Genomic DNA, 23,406 nt, shown 5'->3' on the forward strand with positions numbered 1-23,406 from the left:
ACATAGCAGATGAGAAACAGAAGCAGATGGTTTCAAAATCCCAGCCTCTGAATGCAACCAAAATTTCCTTGGGATTAGTCTGTAGTTAACCCTGCTTTCTGCTTGCATGTCGGTAGGACAAGATGTGTACATGTAAGTGAGTTTATTTATTTGTTTGTTTGTTTATTTTTGGTAGTGAGCAAGTGCAAGCACAAGCAGGGGAGGGGCAGAGGGTGGGGGACAGAGGATCCCAAGCGGGCTCTGGGTTGACAGCCTGACGCAGGGCTCAAATTCAAGAACCGTGAGACAATGACCTGAGCCAAAGTTGGACACTCAACTGACTAAGCCACCCAGGCGCCCCCGAATTTGTTTCAGAAAGACAACCCACCCCTTGACCCATGCAAAGGCCAAAGTGCCTGAACTCAGCTTCCACTCCTTAGTGTTGATTATCACGGAGGCATCGATGGACAAAAAGTGCACTGGGATATGGAGTGCTAAATGGTATTACTAAAGACATTTCAGAGAAAAAGCTCTACTGTGGCATGGAATTTCCCAATACTTTTCCTCAAAAACTATTGTCACAGATCATGACATCAGGTCAGTTCCAGTTCATGAAGGACCCTTAAACAATAGAAGCAACAACCATAAAGACTTCGGAGGACAAAGGAAACCAAAGATCTTTACGATCTTCTGTTCATGTATATACAGGAAGTGGCTATAGACTAAGTACATATATTACTTGAGAATAAAGTGTCCCCAGGACAGCAGTGTTGTCTGTGACTAAAGAACTATTGTAACTATAAACTGGGCAAATAGTTTATAGTTGTACAATAGTTGTGCTGTCCTCTCTTCTTTGGAGGATATTATAAGCACATTTTGATGCTTTTAGGACCCTGATTCACATTAAATGTGAATTACTTAAAAATAATAATGGAGGGGCATCTGGGTGGCTCAGTGGGTTAAGCTTCCAACTCTTGATTTCAGCTCAGGTCATGATCTCACATGTGAGTTTGAACCCCACATCGGGCTCTGGGCTGACAGTGCAGAGCCTGCTTGGGATTCTCTCTCTCTCCCTCTCTCTCTCTGAACCTCCCCCGCTCTCTCTCTCTCTCTCTCTCAAAACTAAACAAACTTAAAAAAAAAAAAAAAAAAGAGTATCTTGCTCCAAAATATGGTATAAACTCAGGAGTTATAGGTATAGCCATACCATTCTGTAAATCATTATATAAAACCTGATAAAGTAAAAATACACCATAGTTGGGACTGTAGAAAAAAACCATAAGATGCATTATTAAAAAAAAAAAAAAAAGTGGGGCATCTGGGTGGCTCAGTCAGTTAAATGTCCAACTCTTGAATTTTGCTCAGGCCATGACTGTAGTGTTGTGAGATCATCCCTGTGTCAGGCTCTGCACTGAGCTAGGAGCCTGCTTAAGATCCTCTCTCTCTCTCTCTCTCTCTCTCTCTCTCTCTCTTTCTCCCCCACCCTCTGCCCCTCTCCCCACTTGCCTGCACTCTCTCTCTCCCTAAAATAAAATTAAAAAAAAAAGAGAGAGAATCTCTCTCTCTGCCCCTCCCCTGCTGGTGCACGCACGCATGTACTTTCTCAAAACAAAACAAAAAAAAGTATGTACATAGTGTGCTAAAATTTTTGGAGGAATGGGAGAACATAAGTATATTTGTATGCTTAATAAGTAGGAGGCAGGGAGAATGGGATTGATGGGGACAGGTAGGAGCAAGACTTTTCAAAGTATACCTTTTTATATTGTTTTGATTTCTGAATCATTGACTCTATTGTCTTATAGAGGCCTGAGGCAAAAAGTATTTCTTTGTTGATCATTAAGGCCGGAGTAAATTTCCTATGAACTTCCCAAAGGAAAGGTAGTAAATCTTAGACCAAACTGCAAGTTCCCATTAACTCTCACCATAAATTTCAGTGCACAAATTGGAGCCCCTCCTAAAAACTCTGCTAAGCCACAATGGCAACATGTGACAGGTGAGATGGGCAGAAAGTCACATAAAAGAGCAGTGAATATCCACAGCTTTGCTAATTCCACCAAGATGTCAAACAAATATGGACTTCATACTAACTCTCTGGCCTAAGCTAGGGGAACTCTTGCAACATAGCCATTCTAAATCTCTCTGGATTTAACCCAAGGGAAATTTGAATTTAAACTTAATATGCTAGGGGCACCTGGTTGAGCATCCATTCTACTTAGGCTCAGGTCACGATCTCACAGCTCGTGGGTTCGAGCTCCTCGTCAGGCTCTGTGTTGACAGCTCACAGCCTGAAGCCTGCTTCGGATTCTGTGTCTTCCTCTCTGCTCTTCTCTCTCTCTCTCTCAAAAATAAACATTAAATTTTTTTTTAATATGCTAGAAGTCCACAACCCCTCAAGGCCAAAAAACAAAATGACTGCTCTAAAAACACAACCCTGAAGAAGCTCAAGAACTTTCCAGCTTCATCTGTCTTAAAACACCAGCTTGGGTAAAACTATCTATCTATCTATCTATCTATCTATCTATCTATCTATCTATCTTTCTTAGAAAAAAATTTTAGGTTTTATTTACTTTGAGAGAGATGGCACAAGCAGGGGAGGGGCAGAGATAGAGGGAGAGAGAGAATGCCAAGCAGGCTCTGCACTGCCACCACAGAGCCAGACACGAGGCTTGAACCCACAAACTGTGAGATCATGACCTGAGCCAAAACCAATAGTCGGACGCTCAACCGACTGAGCCACCCTGGTGCTCCCAAAGCCATCTTTCTTATAACTTCGTTTTCTCATGGAGCATACCAGAGGTGGGAAAGCAATCATACCTGGGGTTTAAAATCACTAGCTACACTGGGCAGAGGCAAACTTTTGGATTCCTTGATAAAAGGCCAAAGTTGTACACTAAATGGTTTTAGGATGAACACAATACTAAAGATTGCAGCTAAAGAAAAATGACTGGCTTGAGATAAAAAGGGGGCTTATTTCGTAAAGTCAAAATGTCCCAGGTGAATAAACAGCATTAACTTTTCTCATGCATAGCTGTAATTTAAGAGAGGAAAATTCTGGTATATTAAAATTGAAGTGAATAAAAAGAAATCCAGTATGTGTTTAGTCATTCAGTACTTACATAAACCACTTAATTTATAATAACAAACTGAGACGGCCTATGTCAGCAGCCTAATACACTGGGAAAAGCATAGTTTCTTTGTACAAGAACAGTATTACCAGAGATAAACATCAAGAATTACTCATTAAGCTAAAGGGAAATCTGAGAATTAACAAATCTTAGTCTAAAGAGACACAGAGAAGTTTGGTTGTTCAAAATTTACACAATAATTTCCCCATGTACGTGAAAATAGGTGAACCAACTGTTTAGGGAAGGAACATCTAAACTTGGTTTGCTTTGAACCTCGTGATTGCTTCCCTAAGACAGGGAATTTAAGTTGAATGAAAAGTCCTTTGGAGCTGGAAAAGGACTGTTTTCTGTCAGTGAAGGTAAGACCACCCTATAAGATGAACTGAAACCCTGAAATTTCCTGCCAGCAAGGGAGAATAACTGAGGTAATTTCATACATATTATTCTGGAACTGGGAACCTCTGAGCCAGCCCTTTTCAATCTCCTCAGTTTCTTCTCTATAATTAGAACCTGGCCACAACCATTTCAAATAATGAATCTTATGGCTGGTATAAAAACTTGATTTCAGGAGTATACTTTCAAAAACCATTTAAGAATAAATATGGCCAATATAATTCTGTTTCCAATCATTAAAATTTGTTCTGCAGAACCAAACAGAAAACTGTAAGAAAATGTTAAAATAAAATTTTTCACGCTAAAGAAATAATCTAATCCATAGTTAAGAAATCTAATCCATGTTTAAGAAATTGAAATTCTTGTGAGGATTTAGAAAAATTATATAAAGAAAGTGGCCTGAAGCCAGGCATGTAGCAGCACAACACATTAGATCCTTCCATCTGTTTTCTCTGGATACTCAAAAATTTAAAGCAAGGAATGTGTGGGTGTTAGTCAAATCTTTTGATTCAATGAACAAAATGTCTTTAAAATGTTTCACTGTCAAGGCCTGCCAGAGGAAGGCATTAGAAGAGCATACTCTCATGGTATTGGAAGTATTCCTGCCATAAGCTTATCAAAATTCCCTCCATCTCCAACCAAAGGTCATGTCCCACATAGTTGCCCAGGCTGAAAATAATTCTAATCCACTAGAGTTACACATAGAATGTGCCATTCCAGTGACAGCGCAGCTTACAGCAAGAGTTCTCCTCTAATGGGACTGACAATAGTAAGATTTTATTTCTAAATGTGTCTTGGAGCTTTCAAAGATTAAAACACACAGATCTTCACCACCCCAGCCTCCTTGCCTGTACAGGAAACAACCAAGTTGTGAGAGCGTTTATCAGGCATGGACAGACACATCAGGCCTTGCAGGTGCTAGACAGGAATCACAAATGCTTGTTCCATGAGATGTCTTCTGTTAACCCGAAGCCTTTGGTTTATTTTGTTTAGCAAACCACTCATCACTTTTATCTGCCGCCATTGCCTATAGAAAGAGAATTGGAATATATATTTAAGTCTATAAAACAAAACATACAGTCCACTTGGTACCTCTCATTGCAAGTGCATTGTCCACAGTCATTAACAATTACAATATACTGAATGCATTCATTCGATATAGAGTATTATGTTGTTGTTTTTTTTTTAATTTTTTTTTAACATTTATTTATTTTTGAGACAGAGAGAGACAGAGCATGAGTGGGGGAGGGGCAGAGAAAGAGGGAGACACAGAATGTGAAGCAGGCTCCAGGCTCCGAGCTGTCAGCACAGAGCCCGACGCAGGGCTCAAACTCACGGACCGTGAGATCATGACCTGAGCTGAAGTCGGACGCTTAACCGACCAAGCCACCCAGGCGCCCCTAGAGTATTACGTTTAATTTCACTGGATGCTGATGAGTTTCAAGCAACTGTTTGCAGATTCTCACATGGCAGAGCGAAGGGTAAAGCGTGCAGCCAGGGGGTGTGGCTGGACAGGTGACTGATCAGAGAGCAAGGAGCAAGACCCCTAGTCTGCGGGGTCCTTGGTAGAACAGAAGGCTTGTCACTCTTCGCGTCTGGGTAGGCTCTCAAGAACTTTCAGTGCTAATGAGACGCAGTGTTACGAGACCAGATATAAAAAGCTATTTTCATGTTTTAGCCATTAAGCCTGGAATGATTTGCTTTTACAATGACTCCTCTGATACCATTCTACTGATGCTGGTACTGTTTGGTTAGTTTGGGGCCTCTTAATTAAAAAGGAAGCCTTGTGAATATGTTTTGGTTCCACTAGAGTGTTTTTATTTTATTATTCCATGAGGCTGAGACCATGGAGAAGGGCTTATAGAGTGATCTAGGCTTAGAACCTAAGTCTTTTAAAACTTCCTGTCCAGGGGCACCTGGGTGCTCAATCTGTTAAGCGTCCAACTTCGGCTCAGGTCATGGTCTCACAGTTCGTGAGTTTGAGCCCCACATTGGGCTCTGTGCTGACAGCTCAGAGCCTGGATCCTCCTTCGAATTCTGTCTCTCTCTCTCTCTCTCTCTGCCTCTCCTCTGCTCGCTCTCTGTCTCTCTCTCTCTCTCTCTCAAAAAGATAAAAACATTAAAAGAAACCCAACTTCCTGTAATACAAACATGCATATGCTAAAAGGGTATTTGGTAAGGATATACATTAACCTATTCAGTCAAAAATCAAGTACAGAAATACCTTTAAAAATGTCAGTTTTCATTATGAGCCAGGTATTATGCTAGGTTCGGGTGTGGTGGCAGAGACCTAGTCTGAGGCTTTGAGGAGCACACAGAATAGCTGAGGACTCAGATGGAGACAACTATTTTGCATGAGGGAGCATGCATGTGTGTGTCTCATAGGGCATTTGCTATAAGAGAAGCACGAACAAGGTGATATCAGACCAAAAGAAAACAACTAAGAGGTTGGAGAAATGGTATAAAAAGACTCATATACCTCAGCAGGAAGTGCAAAGATGGTGTCTGCCACTGAAAATGAAGAAACAGAAGTATACGTATTTTTAATTTAGAAACTGTGAAGGTGAAAGTGGCTGTCTTGGGCGGTGGGATTCAGAGATGGGACTAGACACCGTCGCACCGACCTATATAAAATCTTAGTGTTATGTAACTTTCTTTTGATGAACATAAAAAGGTTTTTGAAAATCAAGGTATGCAAAATAAGAGAAAACCGACAAAGGTGCAGGAGTTTCTGTCACTTAGGAGCCATAAAAAAGGAGGGAAACAACAAACGCTGGTGTGGAGGATCCAAGAAAGCTTCTGAGTTTCGAAGGATGAGCTGACTAAGAAGGAAGGAAACAAACCTTCGGGTGGAGGCAAGAAGATACATCTTGGTGAATATACACGGCTCAGTGGGACTAGAACAGGAGGAAGGGTGGGAGAGGGGCAGCACGGATCAGATAGCAGGGAAGGGCCAGACACGCTCCATGCTCTGTCAGAGTTTGGAATGTATCCTGGAGGCAGCAGGAGCTATGAGAAGACTAAATGGTTTTTGAAATTACTGGATTTATGTGTTAGAAAGCTGGTGTTGGCAGCAGGGATGGCTGGAAGGTGAGAGGAGGCTTTTGCACTATTATAGGTGATGATGAGGGCCCTTTCCAAAGGGAAGTGGATAGACGAGAGATTTCAGAGTGGAACTCACACCTCTTGGTGACTAAATAGCTAACAGAACTTAGGGGTGAGGAGAAACAATGTTCAAAAATTGCTTTTTAATTCCAAAACAATTCTAAGAGAAAAAAGCCTATTAAATGTGAAAGTAAAAGCAGTTCCACTGCTAGGTATTTACCCAAGAGAAATGAAACATGTCTACAAGACTTATACAAGGATGTTCATAACAGTCTTCCTTCTAATAGATAAAAATGTTAAATTGCTCCACCTTTTTTTAAACATTTTTTCATGTTTATTTTTTGAGAGAGAGAGACAGAGCATGAGCAGGGCACTGGCAAAGAGACAGGGAGACACAGAATCCAAAGCAGGCTCCAAGGGCTGAGAGGTCAGCACAGAGCCTGATACGGGGCTTGAACTCATGAACTGTGAGATCATGACCTAAGCTGAAGTCAGACACTTAACCAACTGAGCCACCCAGGAGCCCCTAAATTGCTCTGCTTAAAAAAAAAAAAAAAAAAAAAAAAGTTTTATTTATTTTTTAGTAATCTCTACACCCAATGTGGGGCTTGAACTCACAACTCTGAGATCAAAGAGTTGCATGCTCTTCCAAGTGAGTCAGCCAGGTGCCCCTAAATTGTTCTACTTTTTGAAATGCCCATGGATATCTGGGTGAAGAGGTTTCGCTGGCTGTTAACACTAGTCTGGACAGAGACAGCACTAAACATAAAAAAAAGCTGATAAAACTGGACTTAAAATTTTTTCTGCTCTTCCCCACTTACAGCAATGGACAGATCATCTAAACAGAAAATCAACAAGGAAACAATGGCTTTGAATGACACACTGGACCGGATGGACTTAATGGATACATTCAGAACATTTCATCCTAAAGCGGTGGAATACACATTCTTCTCAAGTGCACATGGAACATTCGCCAGAAAAGATCACATACTGGGACACAAATCAGCCCTCAACAAGTACAAAAAGACTGAGATCATACCGTGCATATTTTCAGACCACAACACTATGAAACTCGCAATCAACCACGAGAAAAAATGTGGAAAGATAACAAATAGTTGGAGACTAAAATTTTTTCTGTTCTTATAAGACTGTGTTAAAATAAATCAGCAAGCCACAGACTGGGAATAGTACTTGCATTTGTAGAGATTTAACAAATGACTTGCTTCCAGAACTCCAATAAATCAATGAGATTTTTTTAAAAAAACAGATTTGAGCAGGCCTTGAAAAATAAGCAAAAACTCAAATGACAGAAGGGCCATTCCAGGAGAATAAAGTCATGTGAACAGACACACAGTATGGAAATACATTCATATTTAGAGATTATAGACTAGAATAGCTAGGATGTAAAAGAGATCAGAGGTATGTCTTCTAATCTGTTTGTCATGAAACTCAGTGGATCATATACATTGTTCTGTATTGATATAGTCCAATTATATTAAAGCTAATTAAAAAATACATAGGGAGGGGTGCCTGGGTGGCTCAGTCGGTTGAGCATCTGACTCTTGATTTTGGCTCAGTCATGATCCCAGGGTTGTGGGATGGAGCCCTGCATTGGATGCTCAGGGAAATTTTAACAAAAACTGGGTCTCAACTGACATTAAGGATACAGCATTGATTTTTTTGGGTGTAATATCAATATGGTATATAAGAATTTCTTGATTTTTATTTTTTTAAATTTTTACTTCTTTTAAGTTATCTTAAAATGTATAAAATACTTAAGTATTTAGGACTGAAATACAGCATCTAAGATTTGCCTTAAAATTCCTGAGGGGGGAAAAAAAAAAGTGGGGTGGAGGGAATGATGAAAGATTATGGCAGAGTTGAATGGTGACAATCACATAGGGATTTGCTGTATTCTCCTATGTGTTTCTGGAATTTTTAATCATCAAGTATTAAAAATAAAATCTACTAAGGAAAGAAATGGATGAAAGATTTGAACATAAAATTCATGAAGGAAGATATGCAAATAGGCAATAAGCAAATGCAAAGGTGCTCAACATCAACAATTATCAGGGAAATGCACATTAAGCCACACTGAGAAACCTCTGTACATGTTCTAGGAGAGCTAAAACAAAAACCCAGAAGAGCACAAATGCTGATGAGGATGTGGAAAAGTCGGAACTCTCAGATACGTACATGGCTGGTAGGAGCGTAAAATGGTTCAACCGCTTTGTACAGCGGTGGCAGTTTCTTACAAAGTAAAAACAGTTCCACTCTTAGGTATTTACCCAAGAAAAATGATTCATGTCTATAAGATTCACACAAGAGTGTTCACAGTAGGGGCGCCTGGATGGCTCAGCTGGTTGAGTATCTGGCTCTTGACTTCAGTTCAGGTCATGATTTCACAGTTTGTGGGATCAAGCACCGTGTTAGCCTCTGTGCTAATGTCAAGGAGCCAGCTTGGGATTCTCCTCCTCTCTCCCTCTCTCTCTGCCCCTCCCCAACTCGTGCTCTCTGTCTCTCAAAATAAAGAAACTTAAAAAAAAAAAAAAAAAAAAAAAGAACGTTCATAGTAGTCTTCCTTATAAATAGATAAAACTCTGGAAACAACTCAAATATCCACCATTGGAAGAATGGGTAAGCAAATCATCATATTCGTAAAACTGAATACCGTTCAGCAATTAAAAAAAGAACATGGGCACCTGGGTGGCTCAGTCAGTTAAGCGTCCGACTTTGGCTCACATCATGATCTCATCACGGTTTGTGAGTTTGAGCCCCGAATTGGGCTGCTTTGGATTCTCTCTCTCTCTCTCTCTCTCTCTCTCTCTCTCTCTTTCTGTCCCTCCCTGTTCATGTTCTTTCTCTCTCTAAGAAATAAATAAACATAAAAAAAAAAGAACTCTGATATGTACAATTACATGGAGGAATCTCAAAAATGTTCTGTTGGGTGACAGAATCCAGGCACAAAAGAATATCTACTGAATGATTCCATTTTTAAGTCCAAGGACAAACACAAATAATGTAACAGAAATCAGTACAGTACTTGGCTACTGTAGTAGTTGGTGGGAACTAGCTGGAAATGGGCACGAGAGAACTTTCTACAATGATGAAAGTGCTCTATATTTTGATCAGCAGTTGTATGAGAAGAGTTAGCTGTCAAAACTTATCAAATTGAACACTAAATTTCTGTTTATTTAAATTCTAGGCAGGGGCTCGTGGGTAGCCCAGATTCTCTCTCTCCCTCTGCCCCTCTATCCTGCTCAAGCTCTCTTAAAAAAAAAAAAAAAAAAAAAATCTCATGTATATTTTACCTCAGTAACAACAACAAAAAATACTTGTTTGGAGCTTAGGGAGGAGTAGGGACTAGAAATTAGAAGTCAGAGAATGGGGGTACCTGGGTGGCTCAGGCAGTTAAGTGTTCAACTCTTGTTTTCAGCTCAGGTCATGATCTCATGGTTCATGGGTTCAGCCCCATATTGGGCTCTGCGCTGACAGTGCAGGGCCTGATTAGGACTCTCTATCCTCTCTCTGCCCCTCCCCTGCTCTCGCTGCCTCTCAAAATAAATAAATTAAAAAAAAAAAAAAAAAAAAGAGGGTCGGAGAATGATGGTTGCAGCTCAGCGCAGAGGTAACGAGAGGTCTCAGAGAAGAAGAACGGTACATGAGAATAAAAGAGCCAAAGTGGGACCGCACATAAATCATTTTGGAATGAGACAGAAAGCCATGCCTGTGTCTGCGAAGCTGTCAAATATGAAGATGGCAGGATCTGTAAGACCAAAGCAGAAGTGAGCTCGAAAGAGGACAAAGTTGGTCAGTGATATGAAAAAGTAAGAAGGAAAAGAGTCTAACGAATGTGCCACCTGAGAGGTTGCCTGACATTCTCCTTTCCTTCATGATAAAATTTATAAATGCTACATTTTCTGTCTCTTGCTTTCGCTAACATTAACTGAATGTCTGTTATTATGTCAGCAGTTTGCCACGTTCTAGAAGCCACACGACAATCCTAGGAGGTGGCTAATATGATTTTCTCAAATTTTTAGGTAAGAAAACTAAAGTTTAGGGGCGCCTGAGCATGCAACTCTTGATCTTGGGGGTTGTGGGTTCGAGCCCCACATTGGACACAGAGATTTCTTAAAGGAAAACAACACTGAAGTTCAGAGAATTTAAGCAAATCACTTAAGGTCAGTCACACAGATATCAAGTGACAGAACCAGGACAGATTGATTCATTCCTTTAATCATCAACAGAGCACTCGCAGAGTTCCTATCACACACCAGGTGTGTGCCAGGAGCTGGAGTACAACAACTGCTTTGGATGCTGCTGAAGACTGAGTTTGAGGAAGATAGAAAAGTAGCTGTGGGACTAAGCGAGACGGAGGTCATGGGTGACATCTACATGAGCGTTTCACAGAGTCACAGGAGCCAGTGCACAACAGGCTGAAGCGTGAAAGGGGTAAGAAGTAGAAACGGTATGTGGACAGATTTTTTAAAAGAAATATGGAGAAGGGGTTTGGGGGTAAAAGATTTTTAAAAGACGGGAGACTTGAAAGCTTGTTTGTGTGTGGAGGAGAACCATTCACTGGAAAGGACAGGAGTGGCAGTGTAGATTGGAGATGAGGGGACCAAAAGAGCTAAGAAGTGAGGGGGTGCATCCGGGCATTTCCCTTACCAAGCGGAGTCATGATGCATACAGCAGAGCAGCAGTGGTTGCCCAGGCAGCCTGGGCACATGCGAAGGGACAAATGCTGCACCCAGTTAAGGGTCACGAGGGGGCCGGGGGGGGGGGGGGGGGCGTTGCTGGCTGTCTCAGTTGGTAGAGCGTGCGACTCTTGATCTTGGGGCTGTGGGTTCAAGCCCTACGTTAGGTGTAGATTACTTTAAAAACATAAAATATTTTAGGGGTGCCTGGCTGGCTCAATTGGTAGAGCATGAGACTCTTGATTTCAAAGGTTGTGGGTTTGAGCCCCATGTTGGGTGTAGAGATTACTTAAAAATAAAATCTTCAAACAAAACAAGAGTCATATGGGTGGCAATGAAAACACATAGTCCTGGCTCAAAAGTCACCCCAACAGCAAAAGGACACAGCTGTGGAGCCTGTTGCTTTGGCCCTTCCCCCACACACTTAAGACCATCCCTGGTGGGCCTGTGGGCATATAAAGTCAGAAATGAGACTCACATCATCCAACAATTTGCTTCCTTCTGGATCCATCTCAGAAAGTTCCCGAAATGCTTCATCCCCCACAAAGCAAATTTCATGTCCATCCTACCGCAATAAAGAGAAAAGAAATTTGGCGGAAAGACACCTTGCAGACACCCCTGGTGCAGCCCATCCCTTCCCTGAGTAATACTTACAGGGTCAGCCAGAATGACCACTTGCACTGTTGCTTTCCCTGGGGTATCCAGACTCACCAGGGGAGTCAGAATCTTCTGGTTCTCCCTTTTCATTAAGTCTTCTAAGTCTGATAACTTGAGGAAGACAAAGAGGCAAAGTGAGCAAGGGGTCATGTACCACTCACCCCGTGGTCCTCAGCGGCCCTGGGGGAGGATGAGATCAACCAGAGAGAACTCGGGCACCATGTGTTTGATTTTATTATCTCAGCTGCTCTTGAGACAACTGTTGAACTTGATACCAAAGCCACAATCAGAATGAACCGAAAGAAGGGGGGGGGGGTGGCCGACATTCTTAGCAGGTTCAACCAGCTAGTCACAGAGCTTAAACCAAAGATCTAGGACCAAACATTACCTCTTTTTGGGGGCAAGAAAAGGCAATTCTTCCAAAAGCTGCTGCATGATCAACTGTACCTTTGATACCCTGTAGTTCGAGCTTACACTGAAAAGAAATAAGAAAGGTTTATTTTTTGGAACACGTTATATGTATGGTTAAAAAAAAAAAATTCAAACAGTACTAAAGGAATAAAGTTAAAACTAACGCTCCCTTCTACTCTCCCCAGTGGCAACTAGTCAACAGTTTCCTGGAAGACACATGGCATGCACAGATCTTTTTTTTTTTTTCACACAAACGGTGGCATAATTTACACATTATTCTGTCCCTTGTTTCTACCCAATGTTACTATGTCAGCACGTAAGGATTCACCCCATTCTTTCTGCCAGCTGCACAGTAATCCATTCTATGGATGAACCATAAATTACTGAACTACTCCTCTAATGCACAGAACACTGAGGTTATTTCTTATCTTCTGCTATTACAAACAGTGCTGCAACAGACAACTTTGTACACATTTCTTTGTGCACGTGTATGGTGAGTAGGTCTGTAAAATAAATTCCTGGGAGTAGACCTACTGAGTCAGAGTGCACGGACTAAATCATGTTCAAATGCTAGGTTATTTAAGGGGGAAAAAAAAGATGAAAATCAATGATCACTTCTGACTCCGCAATTCCACTTCTGAAAGGTTATAGCCCTAAAAATAAACAAAGGTAATATATGGGTGATGGTTATCAGCAATTTTTATTTTCTTCTTTCTGCTTACCTATGTAAATATTGAGTCACTGTGAAAAGACTCTGAGAATAACCTTCATGTGATCCTCATTTGTAAGCCAAACTCAAAGTAACAGATTACTTCTCTCCAAGATCACTCACCTGGTTATCAGCATAGCCCAGCAAAGCCCTTTGCTTCTCTTCATCTTTTTCATAAATTTTCATTCCCAGTAGATTAGACCAGTAGTTCAAGGATTTCTGAAGATCAGACACTGCTAGAGTTACTTTTAATATAGGATCTGGAGAGTAATAAAACAGTAGGAATGGATAGGTCAGCACAGTGGAATAGAACAGGAAGACTAAATCAGGCTCGTGTATATATGAGTTCAGTTTACGATAAGAAAGGGATAAGTCAGTATGAAAGTGCACATTATTCAAAAAATGGCATGAAGAAAGCTGGCTTGTCATTTGGTTAGAAAAACTACACCTTTAAACGAAATGGCAAAATACATTCCTAATGGGTTAAAGGATTTAGTTTAAAGAATGAAATCATGGGGTGCCTGGGTGGCTCAGTGGGTTAAGCATCCGCCTTCGGCTCAGGTCATGATCTCACGGTTTCTGAGTTCGAGCCCCGTTGGGCTCTGTGCTGACAGCTCAGAGCCTGGAGCCTGCTTCGGATTCTGTGTCTCCCTCTCTCTCTGCCCCTTCCCTGCTTGTGCTGTCTCTCAAAAATGAATAAATGTTAAAAAAAAAAAAAAATGAAATCATGAAAATACTAAAAACAATTATTATTATTGCTACAATTTTGGGGTGTAGAAAGATTTTTTTTTAAACCTGACACCAAAGGTAGAAAAACCAGGAAAGAAAAAATGTATTAGGTTAATCACATGAAATGGAAAATTCCTAGACAACAACCACCCCCCTCCAAGAAAAGAAAAAAAAAAATGATAATCAAAGAGTAAATGACAAAGTGAGAAACATTTTTGTAACATATATGACAAAAAGTCCTGAATACTTTTTTCCTCTTTTAGTTTATTTATTTATTCTTGAGAGAAAGGGGGGGGCGGAGAGAGAGAGAGAGAGAGAGAGAGAGAGAGAGAGAGAGAGAGAGAGAACGAGCAAGGAAGGGGCAGAAAGAGAGGAAGAGAGGATCCCAAGCAGGTTCCACACTGTCAGCACAGAGCCTGACTCAGGGCTCAAACCCTTGAACTGTCAGATCATGACCTGAGCTGAAATCAAGACTCAGAGGCTCGACTGACTGAGCCACTCAGGCGCCCAGTCCTTAATATTTAAATCACCTTTAAACATTAGTAGGAAAAAGACGAACATCCTAAAAAAATAGGTAAAAAGCACAAAGCGGTAACCCACAAAAGAAGGACTTGGAATGGTCAATGAACACATGAAAAAACATTCAACCTCACAAATAATCAAAGAATTTAGAATTAAAACACAACATTTTGCCATCTCACTGGCAAATAATTTTAAAAGTTCACAGTGTTAGCTGTGATAGGGCAGGGGGGAGAATCATAATCATATAGTACTGGCAGAGTGTAAATTAGTTCATTTCTGGGCAGCAATTTGACAGAATGTACCCAAAGCCTAAAAAAAGGTAAACTGCTTTTGAAAGAGCTATCCTATTATCACCAATTAAAGAAGTAATTGTAGATATATGAAGGGCTTTCTGAACAAAGACATTCTTTACACTGCTGCTTGTAACAACGAAACACTAAGGACAACATAAACATCCAACAATAGGCAACTGTTTGATTCCTGGATGTAATACATAGGAATCGCTATAATGGAACATAAGATATACATATATACATACATATACACACACACACATATATATGTGTACATACGTATATATACATACATATATACATACATATGTACATATATATACACACACATACATACATACATACATATATGTATACACACACATATACATAGATATACGTTCCTTTTGATAAATGATTGGAAAGATACACTCTAAAATGTTAACAGTGATTATCTCTGGCTTTGTGGGTACTGTTTTCGTCTTTCTTCTTTGCTTATCTGTGTAGGAAAAAAAATCTATTTTTTCCAAAAAGAATAAAAGTTATATTAAAACATTTAACATTATTGGAAATTTTTATATTGTAAAGTGACCCCTGAAGAGCTGTTCTGACTATGGTAAATTCAGTACATTTGTCTTCAGTTTTCACCGCCTCGGCCCGTCTCTCTGCCTCTCCCTTCTGCATGTGTGCACTCTCTCTCTCCCCGCGAGGGAAGCGGCTCTAGGACAGGTGGACCCCTGTGGGCAAGAGAATGGAGAGAAGAGCTGGATTCTTGATGCCATTGCTGAGCTGCTGAGTCCACTAACACTGAGCTGTTCCTACCTATAGGATACCCGCTCCGTGAGCTAGAACGTTTTCTTCATGTGCCGGCTAGTCTGAGATCGATTTTGATACAGCTGAAAATATCCTAGTAGATATTACCAGTAGAATAGAGCCCAAACCAGTGTAGATTCCCTAGAATTATGCACTGAAGTTCTAATATGAAAATATGATTTCTCAAAGAACAAAACGCTGGCTTGGGAAAGACATGTCATGGCAACACAGAAAGACTTCACGGGAGAAAGAAATCTGGCTCCTCTCTCCTTTCATCAAAGATGTCGTTAGACAGAGGGCTTTTACTAGTCCCGCTATAATTACCTGACTGAGGTGGACTTCGATTCTGCAAATAGAACTTATATCCTCCTGGGGCTTCAGTTTCAAAAACACCTTCCGTAACTTCGCTGAGTGGCCACTCCAGCCTTCTGGCATTGCTGACGGCCTGGTTAGAAGCGAGTGTGATACCCTATGACAAACAACAGTACCATCAACTGTATAACCATGGATCTTTTCTAGAACAAGATAATGAGCCAAAACCCCGCTGCCTTTACATGATGCCACCGAAGATTTAATTGGCATTCAAAATTTTCGCCTAGGACATATTTCTCCTCCAAAGATTCCAAACGTTGTGAATTGTAGGACAGAAATTCAAAGGCTAGAGAAGTTTGATCCATTTAACACCAAAGATAATCTTTCATTTTTGTTTTTTGTTTAAAATTTTTATTTAACAAAGATAATCTCTTCTAATTTTAAAGATCTAGTCAGAGAAATCTTGATCTTACTTTAGTTTGCCAGCTACCTATTTAAGATGTTTTTTATTTTTGCTTTCTAAACAAAATAATTTAAGCCAATTATCAAGGTATCATTTAAATTTAATCAAAATACCTAAAAATGTACACTGTCTTCTGATAAGACCAGCTGTACTTTTTTTTAAATTTTTTAAACAATGTTTATTTATTTGTGAGAGAGAGACAGAGTGTGAGTGGGGGAGGGGCAGAAAGAGAGGGAGACACAGAATTCAAAGCAGGCTCCAGGCTCTGAGCTGTCAGCACAGAGCCCGAGGCGGGCCTCGAACTCACAAACCGTGAGATCATGACCTGAGCCGAAGTCGGAGGCTCAACCAATTGAGCCACCCAGGCACCCCAGACCAGCTGCACTTCTAACTTGGATTATCATAACAGCTTCTCTTGGGGCGCCTGGATGACTCAGTCAGTTATGTGTCTGATTCTTGATTTCGGCTCCAGTCATGATCTCGCAGTTCATGAGATCAAGACCTGCGTCAGCCTCTGCACTGATAACGTGGAGCCTGCTTGGGATTCTCACTCTTTCCTCTCTCTGTCCCGCACATGTGCTCTCTTAAAATAAATAAACATTAAAAAAAAAAAAAAAAAAACAAAGCCAGCCTCTCTTTTCCGGAGTCTTGTCAATCCATCCTCCATTCTGCAGCCAGAGTAAAATTTCTGAAACACACCCTACTCTCAAGACAGCGACCTTATGTTGTTTTTCCCCTGCTTAAAACCCTTGATAGCTCCTCATGTCACTCAGGGATGGCTTCTAATGGCCTGAAAGGCCCAAAACAATCTGAGCCCAGGTCATTTCGGACCCATCTCCTCCCACTTTCCTCTTGCTCTGTCTATTCCAGCCACACTGGCCTCCGTGCATTTTCTCAAATGTGCCAGCTGCTGTTTGAGGGCTTCTGCACAGGCTGTTCTCTATCTGGATTGCTCTTCCCCAGGATACCACATGCCTAACTCTTCTCTCCTGAGAGAATTTCCTCTAATGTCACCTCCTCATTGATCCCTACCCTTGAAACCTTCGTTAAAACTAAAACCAGTCACTTGTCCCATAATCCCCACCACCCCTTATTCTGCTATGACTTTATTCCCCTGCCAGGCATAAATTTTTGTCTGTTTAATTCACTGGTTATCCAAAGTTCCTAGAACTGTACCTGGCACATAGAAGCACTCAATACATGTTTGTGGCATGAATAAACACCACAATGTGTAATTTAGTACATAGTTCATTAAACGTATTTGTTAACATACATGTAAACTAAGTTCCTAAGTGTGAAACTGCAAGGCCAAAGGATAGATGCATTAATTATTTTGATAGTGACAAAGTGAGGTTGTAGCCATGTACACCCTTACTGGTAACGTGTGAGAGTGGCACTTTTTTAACACCCTTTCTAACACGGTGCGTTATCACACTTTTTGAGTTTTGCCAATCGGGGACAAATGGCAGCTTGGCAGTTGAACATTTTTTTTTCAATGTTTAAGAGACATTTCTCATTTACTTTCTGTGGCTGTCTATTCAGTTTTTGTCCTTTTTTCAAAAAATTAAGTTGTTGATCCTCTTATTTTTTTTTAATTTTGCAATGGTTATTTATTTTTGAGAGAGAGAGAGAGAGAGAGAGAGAGAGAGAGAGAGAGAGAGAGACTGTGAGCGGGGGAGGGGCAGAGAGAGAGGGAGACACAGAATCCGAAGCAGGCTCCAGGCCCCGTGCTCTCCGCACAGAGCCTGACGCGGGGCCCAAACCTATGAACCGCGAGATCATGACCTGAGCCGAAGTCAGGCGCCCAACCGACTGAGCCACCCAGGCTCCCCATCCTCCTCTTTTTCATGTACAGGGATTCTTTACAGAAATGGGAGGTCTATGTAACCTGTTTTTCTTTTTGTTCCACAAACTGAGGAGCACAGAAGGTCCCTTTCCTCAGGGATACTTTCCTGCCGGAGTCTCTCAGGAAGACCCAGGGCGGAACAGCCGAGCTGCTCTCCTCCACCTACATGCTCTCTGGCCCCTGCGGCTCCGTCAATCAACATCTGACTGGAGTCGGTGCAATGTTCATGGTGCCAAATGGTTTTGCTCTTTCTTCTCTCCCTGATTTAAATTTGGGAGAGCGAAGAAAAGGAGAAACACAAAGAAATTTTCACATACACTCAATCACCAAATCCTCTTAACTCTACCTCCTAAACAGCTCTCAAGTCCACCCACTTCTCTCCATCTCCCACAACTACCAGGTTAGGTAAGGAGCGGCCAGTTGCCTCCCATACCACCCTTTGAGCCAGTTGCCTCACTTCCAGCTTGGCTCCCTTCCAACCTGATCTCCGTGCTGCAGCCAGGCGGATTCTTGCACACCACACTGTGTCATCCCCGCCGCTTAAAAATGGCTTCACTCTATTTCTAGAATGTAGTCTGAACACCCTCACGTGATGCGGTCCCAGCTTACTTCTCCAGCCTCACATCTGCCCCTTCGTCTTCACGCACCTCACTCGACACAAACCGTGCTACTCACTGTCCCCTGACCGCCATGCTGCCTCTCACCTCCAGGCCTGCGCGCATGCCGAGACACAAGTCTCACTCTCCCACCCCGACCCCACTCACCGGCTCGGCTGTCACTTCTGGAGAGATTTCCCTGCACTCTCACCTCTCTGGGAATAAGCTGGGAGTTCTTCCCAGGCGTTCCCACATCTGCCTGTCCTCATCCCATCCCAATCCTGGCACTTATCACACTGCATTCTTTTGTCTCTTTACTTGTTTCCCCACAAGACAGGAAGCTCCTTAGGCCGGGGAACATGCTTCCTTCTACTGTACCCCCAGGACCTAACCAGGTACATGGCATACAGTAAGTCACAGTAAATATCTATTAAATGAATAAATTAGTGAGAGACATACAGAGTGAGAAAGAGAAAAACAAAGATACTAGTATGTTACATCTGAACAGTCCTTTTCATTTACAAACCACTTTTATAGATAATTTGATCCTCCTAAAAATTCCACCTTGATATCATTATTATTTTAACAGGAGTTAACAGGAGTAGCAAGAGCAAATGACCAAAATAAACATCTAGCATGAGGCAGGTTTGCTTAGCAGAGAGTAGAAACTAGTGCCTCCTATCTCGCTGTGTATTTGGGCCCAGAGACATTATATCTACCATGAGTAACTGCTCAGTAAGAGAAAGATACTATAACTATTAGATGCACGGTAACTTGAATTCTTGCATGAAAGAATGTAGCGCATGCAATGCCTTCTTCTCTTTCTCCTTAAAGCTTCTCATGTTTTTCTCTGACTAGCACTGGCTGTAATAGTGCAGCCCAATCTTAACAGTTCGCAAGAGAGATAATTCTCTGGTTGGTGATCAGGACCTGACCAGACCCATGACGCTGACCCTTCTACCTCTCAAGGTTCAGTCATTCCCCCAGAGTCGTCTTGTCTCTGTCAAAGCTGTTTCTAAGTCTTAACTTTTTTTTTTTTTTTTTAGGTTTTTTGTTTTTAATGTTTATTTATTTTTTGAACGAGAGAGAGACAGAGCATGAGCAGGGGAGGGGCAGAGACAGACAGGGAGACACAGAATCCGAAGCAGGCTGCAGGCTCCAAGCTGTCAGCACAGAACCTGACGCAGGGCTCGAACTCACAAATGGCGAGATCATGACCTGAGCCAAAGTCGGACACTCAACCGACTGAGCCACCCACGTGCCGCTTAATTTTTTTTTTTTAATGTTTATTTTTTTGAGAGGGAGAGAGAGAGAGAGAGAGAGAGAACACTAACACACGGGGGAGGAGTAAAGAGAGGGAGATGCAGAATCTGAAGCAGGTTCCAGGCTCTGAGCTGTCAGCACAGAGCCCAGTGCAGGGCTTGAACCCATAACCCCAGGATCATGACCTGAGCTGAAATCAAGAGTTGGATGCTCAACCAACTCTTGATTTTGTTTGGCTCAGGTCACGGTCTCACCTTTTGTGGGATCAAGCCCCACATCAGGCTCTGTGCTGTTAGGGATTCTTGGGATTCTTTCTCCCCACTCCCTGCCCCTCCCCTGTTTGCACGCTCACTCTCAAAAAAACAAAATAAAACAAAACCCCATAAAACTAATCGCTAACCTGCACCCAAAGGCCGTCAATTCAGCAGTCATCATACCTAACATCGTATCAGGGATCTCAATAAAAGGCACAGCCAAAAACCTACTAGAATGAAATGACATTTACCATGAAGTCATTGCCAAGCTTGTAGTGTCCGATGCCATAATTGTAAGTCAGTTCTGCGACAAAATGATCATCCTCAGGTCCAAATCCCACCATTGTCTTACTCCATTTCCCATCATAAGGCCTAGAAAAACGAAAGTAAGTGAACCCAGTGACACAGACAAAATCTGCCTCAGGCCTCCCCTAAGGACTTCTTGGGACAGAGCAGTGGGCAGTCACCTCTGGTCCTCTAAGTACCCATAAAGATGAGATGACCTGTCAGCTGGTGTTAAAAGCAGCAATGGACAGTATGTGTGGGTCCCACCACAGAGGCTCCAAAGACCATCTGTCTGGCACTTATTCGAGGGAAAGATTTGTTTACCTTTCTTTAAAGTAGAGGACAGACTCCTATAAAGACGCTTCTCCAACCTGACCTTTATTTTCATACATATCCATCAACAAACATGCAATTCTCGTGAGGCTTGGAATTTTCCAGCTTGCTATGGCTACTAAGCTTAAGAGACCCTTGATAAAGCGTTGCTTCATTTAGAACACACACTTACTTGTGTTCTTGAAGTTGCCACCTTAATTTATTGTCTCCTGAATTTATTCCACTGCCTTATACTCACTTTGAGAAACTGTCTTCTCTTCTCCAGGAGTATTTAGAGCCTAAATGAGATTTTAAGAAACAAGGGGTCGGGCACCTGCGTGGCTCAGTCAGTTAAGTGTCAGACTTCGGCTCAAGTCATAATCTCACGGTTCGTGAGTTCGAGCCCTGCATCAGGCTCTGTGCTGACAGCTCAGAGCCTGGAGTCAGCTTTGGATTCTGTGTGTCCCTCTCTCTCTGCCCCTTGCCTGCTTGCACTCTGTCTCTTTCAAAAATAAAAAAATAAAATATATAAATAAATAAAACATAAATAAATAACATTAGAAACAAGGTGTCATACCCATTACAGGCAGCTTTGCAGCCCTCTTCAAATTCCTCATGCCGCAGAATCTAGTAAGGAAATTACAATAAATTGTCAAGTGTTACCAGTATACTGTATACAGCATATTTAGCACAACTTAAAATGTTAAAACACAAACACTTATAACTTATATATAATAACATATAAGCTTTACTTGTAAGACAAAGATAATGAGCTTTGTATCTTGCCCAGACTAGAAGTAGGAGAGGTAAGGAAGAACAGTTTGACACCAAGGGTGAGACAACCAAAGCTGTGAAATCTACTTACACTGGGAAGCAGTGCTGTGTAGTTAAAACAACAACAACAACAATAACATCCCCCAAAAACCAAAGTTTGGCCTTCAGCATTAGAGAATTCTGATTTGGAATTCTGGATGTCACTCAATAGTTGTGTAACTGTGAGAATGTTGCTTAGGGTCTGAGTCTCCCAATGTGTTGTGAAAATAATTTATTAGACCATTTGACACAGAACCCCACACACAGTAGGCTCTCAATGTCTTAGTTTCTACTCTCCTTTTTGATTCCCACTGCTACTGCTCCAGTTCAAGTTCCCATCAGTTCTCTCCTAGACTATTAAAAATCATCTTCATTGATCTTTTTCCTTAATACCACCACAAAATTATGTGCCTAATGCACACAGCTCTGATCACATCATTACCCTATTCTAAAATGTAAGACAGATCCCAAATTACTGTGCCATAAAATCCAAATTTCTTAGTATTCAAGATACTATCAGAAGTGTCCTGATATCCCATCTCAACCTCATCTAAGTAATCTAAGCTAAAGACACAGAAAACTAGCGGTGTTTCCCAAACATAACTTATCTTTGCATTGGCTCTTCAACTTTTCTAGTATACTCCTCCCTCTAATCTTGGTTTGTGGAAATCTTAGCTATCTTTAGAGATCAACTCAAACACAAGGTCTCCATGAATTATTTCCTGATGACCCAGCCCAAAGTTAAATCTCTTCTGTCGTATTTTTGTAATAGTGGAAGCAAACACTTATATAGCACATACGATGTATCAAATACTACACATATAACAGTATTTAATTTTCATAACAACCTTTAATCAATGAGGAAACATGTTAAGGGAGAGTTTTGTGGTTTTCCATCACTTATCAAGTTTTGACTTCCATTACTGTACTATGTACAATGTACTACGTACAAATCCAATTCTCAACTCCACCCCCAACCTAGGCCAGGAGCTTTAGTTGAAGACAGATACTAGGGTCATTTTCATTTTTGTCACCAAAGTTCAACACACGACCATGAAACACGGAGGATGTATTTTAAATGACTGATGGATTCAGGTAACGCCCTTGCACTCCACGACTTCTGCACTGTCTCTGCATTAAATTGCACTCTTGCACCTCTAAAGCCCTTGCTTACACTCCCCAATAGCTTCCACCAACATTTGCCACCCAGGTGATCCCTGTAGATGGCAGCTGCTCAGGGCTGGAGAGGGCGCTTCCGCGTGTTGGAAAGAATGGGTTCTGACTTAGGGCAGGCGCTTTTGAATACACAAAAGGGACTATTCAAAGCAGCCCTAAGAGAAGCAAAGCTCTAAATAGGCAATCTAAACCTTAAGGCTCCAAACCGGAAGAGGCTGAGTTGTTTACTGGAAAAGTATTATATTACTTTTTGTTTACTGTCTTTCCCCCAGGCTGGAAGCCCCAGGAGGGCTGAGGCTCAATACCTGCAAATGAACTAGGAAAGAAACGTGTGTGGGCACACAGTCGAGGACTAATAAAGGCCCCTTTCAAAGTCATCTAACCCAACCAGTGACATGCAACACTTCCCGAAGCTGAAAACTCGACAAGGCTAAAAAGAGTCCAGGGCTAAGGTCGGACACCCATTTGTCCCCACCATCGTGTGCCAGCCCCTCCGGGCCCTGTCCGCACCTTCATTCCAAGGACATCGCGAAAGAAATGCGTCGTCTGGAAGCGGTTTCCCACTTTGAATACGAAGTGCAAAGCTCGACGAGAAGCCATACCCACCGGCGCCACTCCCATCAGGCGTACAGTGCTGCCCGCCGGCAGCTGCGCAGACGGGTCGGTGACGTCAC

At 41.8% G+C, this 23,406-nt stretch overlaps 1 protein-coding gene and 1 long non-coding RNA gene across 2 annotated transcripts; one reads left to right on the top strand and one right to left on the bottom strand.

Annotated features, from left to right (window-relative positions):
* Positions 1-1,902: 1,902 nt before the first annotated feature.
* On the top strand, positions 1,903-7,780 carry LOC128774292 (uncharacterized). Its single transcript, XR_008418852.1, has 2 exons — positions 1,903-2,463; positions 7,426-7,780. It is a non-coding gene; the product is annotated as an uncharacterized LOC128774292 (long non-coding RNA).
* Positions 4,250-23,377, bottom strand: GLOD4 (glyoxalase domain containing 4). Its single transcript, XM_019429646.2, has 9 exons — positions 23,243-23,377; positions 21,321-21,370; positions 20,398-20,518; positions 15,737-15,881; positions 13,200-13,336; positions 12,345-12,431; positions 11,954-12,067; positions 11,778-11,864; positions 4,250-4,524 (listed from the first exon to the last, which is right to left on the bottom strand). The coding sequence occupies exons 1-9, from the start codon at positions 23,351-23,353 to the stop codon at positions 4,459-4,461; spliced, it is 918 nt and encodes a 305-aa protein (XP_019285191.2). The 5' UTR covers positions 23,354-23,377; the 3' UTR covers positions 4,250-4,458.
* Between the last annotated feature and the right edge of the window lie 29 nt (positions 23,378-23,406).

The sequence above is a fragment of the Panthera pardus genome, unplaced genomic scaffold (assembly GCF_024362965.1).
Source record: "Panthera pardus isolate Hobbes unplaced genomic scaffold, ASM2436296v1 HiC_scaffold_3, whole genome shotgun sequence".
In the NCBI taxonomy this organism is placed as follows: domain Eukaryota; kingdom Metazoa; phylum Chordata; class Mammalia; order Carnivora; family Felidae; genus Panthera; species Panthera pardus.

Excerpts from the sequence above, each read along its gene's own strand:
- GLOD4 (XM_019429646.2), bottom strand. The coding sequence starts at position 23,353 with ATGGGAGTGGCGCCGGTGGGTATGGCTTCTCGTCGAGCTTTGCACTTC. Across the intron at positions 15,882-20,397 it reads AGCTTGGCAATGACTTCATG|GGTATCACACTCGCTTCTAA; the intron begins GTAAATGTCATT and ends TGTTTGTCATAG. Across the intron at positions 4,525-11,777 it reads GAAGCAAATTGTTGGATGAT|GCAATGGCGGCAGATAAAAG; the intron begins GTGAGTCTCATT and ends CTCTTTCTATAG.